The sequence below is a fragment of the Cydia pomonella genome, chromosome 3 (genome assembly GCF_033807575.1).
Source record: "Cydia pomonella isolate Wapato2018A chromosome 3, ilCydPomo1, whole genome shotgun sequence".
NCBI classification, from domain to species: domain Eukaryota; kingdom Metazoa; phylum Arthropoda; class Insecta; order Lepidoptera; family Tortricidae; genus Cydia; species Cydia pomonella.
In genome coordinates, this window is record NC_084705.1 from 7,080,374 (window position 1) to 7,084,355 (window position 3,982).

Below are 3,982 nucleotides of genomic sequence, written 5' to 3' on the forward strand. Positions count from 1 at the left end.
TAATTTTATCTGGAACCGTTAGTACATAAGTATGTTTAAGACTTTTGAAAAGATTCGTGATTGAAAAACTATTGTTATGTGTCTTTAACGTTGTCATATTTTTCCTCTATTATAGCATATCTTTATCCTACATGGTGGCAAATGCTGCATAAAATTAAGATACGGTTACATAGCATAAATTCGCTATGGTATTTTTCTCAAATACATACATTATTTATAGCTTATAGTTCGCAGAAAAATAACACGATTCACTGCCGGCTTAGATCATCACTACATCTTATAAAACAAAGTCCCTCGCCGCGTCTGTCTAACTCAAAAACTACTGAACGGATTTTTATGCGGTTTTCACATATCAATAGAGTGATACTTGAGGAAGGTTTAGATGTATAATTTGTTAAGGTTTTATGTAACCCGTGCGAAGCCGGGCCGGGTCGCTAGTCTTGCATAAGATAAAATGACGCAATTCGACATGATATTGTCAAAATCTGTAGCGGAAAATAAGTACAGAAAACAATGTAAATGAGCGGAAAATTCACCCGCCATTACATTCAAATTGGGCAATTTATTACAAGCTTTTATTTAGTCCACCTGTCCCGTTGGTCGTAATAAAATCTTGCAAGTTCAATTTGACTCACTTCCCGGTTTCCGATGAAGCTGAAAATTTGTATACTGTAACTCCGGTGACAATGCAATATTATGGTACCCAAGGTGGCCATAGGAACTACAGAGTTCCTATGGCCACCTCCTGCAACGTCATAAAACAACGCAACCTAATTATGTTTTGGGTTGTTAAAATTGTCTCTATGAGAATTAGTTGCCTATGGAAAGAAAAGTACAGTCAGCGATAAAAGCTTGTACCAAAAATGTTTTTTTTTGCTTTAAACTTATATTGCATTTCATTCCTTCCTTTTTATTCAAACGTAGAAAGTGTCAGTGTTTTGTTAAATTGACACTAGGTGAGTACAGTCGCCATCAAATATATCGGAGCAGCCGAGGTGCTCAAAAACATCGGAACACGCACTCTAACGCCTTGATAATAGAGGTGTTCAGATATTTGTGGGCACCTTAGCCGCTTCGATGTATCTTATGGCAACTGTACCCCATCAGATTAGACTTAAAAAAACATGAGTTATTTATGAAAACCGTCTGAACTTCTCATTTTTAATGAAATATTTTTGTATTGATTTCAAACTAGAATGAAGTAGAGCATTTCACTGATCGTTCTTCTTATGAGAAATTCTTATATCTAAATGAGAATTTATCTAAACCAGAACTTATCGTTATTGTATCTCATTCTTGCAAAACGGACCGAAAGCCATGACACTGTCAAATCACTGAAGGAGTTGTATAATGTACATATGACATTCTAATCAAAGACCAAACACAGTGCCACGGACTTACGATCGGTAATTTGCGTACGTATGACAGGAGTCATTGAATCACTGCAAATCATTACTTTATGGTAACGCATTAAGTGCTCTATTCGATTGACTTCCTAATCAAGTCACCTTTGCCAACCTTAGACATTTTAATTGGCTTAAGAGATAAGCCTAATTTAAAACATTAGCAGAACATTGCGAAAGTGTCGTAAATGCTAAATGTATGCCATGGAGGCGACATTCCGATGGCAACTGCAGCTACATTACTGTTAAGGCATTACTGCTGCGGCATTGACGCGGGCACTGTCACTGTCAAATTCTTTGTTAAAAAAAGACGTTCGTTGCCGCATTACTGCCCCCATTAGATCGTTCAATGCGTCGCCCATTTTATGAATGTAATTGACAAAGCCCGTGTCAACGCCGCAGCAGTAATGCCGCAACAGTAATGCAGTTAACATCCGAATGTCACCTTGGATCGTAACTGCTATTTGCTTTATTGACAGCAATAAATGATTCGTAAGTAGATTAATGATACTAGTTTCAGGACATGTTATGTATATCCGTAACATTTAGCTAATGATTTTTTTTAAAGAATAAGCGATAATCGTATTCTTGCCAACTCGTGAATGGATACATTATTGGCGACACTCGGCATAGGAATGTATGAATATGGGTTACCTATTTTTATTCAGGCGATGCCTACTTTGCTTTGAGGATAACTCTTTTCATGACTTAACTGAGGTTACCTATACATATAATAAGTTGCTTACCTACCTACAGACTATACAGCGTTACTGCGTTTTAATAAATCTGAATAGCAGACATGAGATTTTTTTTCAAAGTATGTAGTAAAACTTGTTAGTGATTGTGTATATTATAATGATTGTAAATAATTGGTCACGGCAATCTTGTGTCAATAAATTACGTTAATAAATTGCGTTTTCAACAATCTACACTCAAGTGCAATGAAAACGGCAAATTACAAATTTCCATAGAAAATTACCCATTTACACTGATCTATAGATCATTCGATCGTGCCGGGCGGTTTTACGTTTGCGGCAGTTATTGTCCGTAAAAAACAAAAATGACATCGTTAGTGAAGTGCAATCAGTGCAATATCGTAATAGACGAAATGTTATCTTACATCCAAAATAAAATCTCAGTGATAGACAGGGGCACCTTAATTAAAATATGTGTGTCTGCGTTCACCACTGAAGAAATAAAAACGTCAAAGGCGTTATTATTTGAATCGTTACCAACGGATATACGAAAAATAGTGCGTAAAAATAAAGGACAGGAGCAGCGTGATCTGGAAGATATTGTCAATCTAATATTAAAAACTGATCCTGAAGTTTTGCCGGTGTTTGTGGCCAGAAATTTAGAAAAACTACCTCCAGTGACGTTTGACCATATAGATGTCACGAAACTAATAAAAGACCTTACGTTATTTAAATCGGAGCTCAATGAAGTAAAGTCTAACTACGTTCGTATACAACAGCTTGAGGAGGTACGTGCCGAGATACTTAACATGAAACAAACTTCGCTAAGCGGCTCAATATGCAATGTAAATTTAAATAAGCGTGGTGCCGCCTTTTTAGATAGTGGCCCTATGGGCATGTCGCATTTTAATGATGCTTTGCTGGACAATTCCATCCAAGCCCCCATTACAAATTCTTTATCAGCGTCACATACTCGAAATGAACTGGAACCATCGGAGAGTTTTATAGCTACCGTCGAACAAAAACATGTTACGCGTAGTCCGCCCGGCTCACCGCTGTTAGCAACGGCCGGGAGTGACGTCATCGTGACCGAGATAGAAAACTGTCCGGCCGGCACAGCTGATCGGCAGTGCAATGCACCGGAGATAACGCGCGGTCAGCAAAATAAGGAAAACGAAAACGGGGACCCCTGGATAACTGTAGAACGACGAAAAAAATATAAAACTAATTATCGTTATGCAGGGTTAAGGGGCATAGCCCGTGACGCAGAATGTAAATTTAGAGCTGCCGAAAAGAAAGTGCCCATTTTTATATCTAATGTTCATAAGGAGGCCAACGAAAGGGACATACAGGACTATGTGCGACAAAAAACAAATGAGACAATTAATTTGCAGAAAATTATTACGAAAAAACAGACTGAGCATAACGCATACAAGTTTTTTGTTTCTGAAAATAAGGTCTCATTATTTTTAGATAAAACCTTATGGCCGCGAGATTTTATATTTAAGCGCTTTGTGCATTTCCGACATAGATATGCGGACAAAGAAAATATTGAAAACGGCCTTAATCACAATAATGAGTAAAATAGTGTGTAGAATGGCAAGTTATAATTGTAAAAACGTTAAGCGATCAATAGATAGTATAAAAGAGCTGTGCCAATCTTGTGACATAGTAGCCTTGCAGGAGACATGGCTCCTTCCTGACGAATTATCCTATCTAAGCTGCATGGATAGTGATTTCTCCGCCACGGGTACTTCAGCAGTGGACACATCGGCTGGCATGTTGCGTGGTAGGCCGTACGGAGGTGTGGCACTTCTGTGGCGGTCGAGCGCCTTTAGTAACGTGAATGTGATACAGTGCGATAATCCGCGTATATGCGCTATC

General features: G+C 38.2%; 1 protein-coding gene across 1 annotated transcript; it reads left to right on the plus strand.

Moving 5' to 3' along the window:
- Positions 1 to 2,420: 2,420 nt before the first annotated feature.
- LOC133516624 (uncharacterized) lies at positions 2,421 to 3,588 on the plus strand (the record flags this gene model as incomplete). The annotated part of the gene is made up of 1 exon (XM_061849638.1): positions 2,421 to 3,588. A coding segment is annotated over exon 1 (1,125 nt), but the record flags the coding sequence as incomplete, so codon positions are not given.
- Between the last annotated feature and the right edge of the window lie 394 nt (positions 3,589 to 3,982).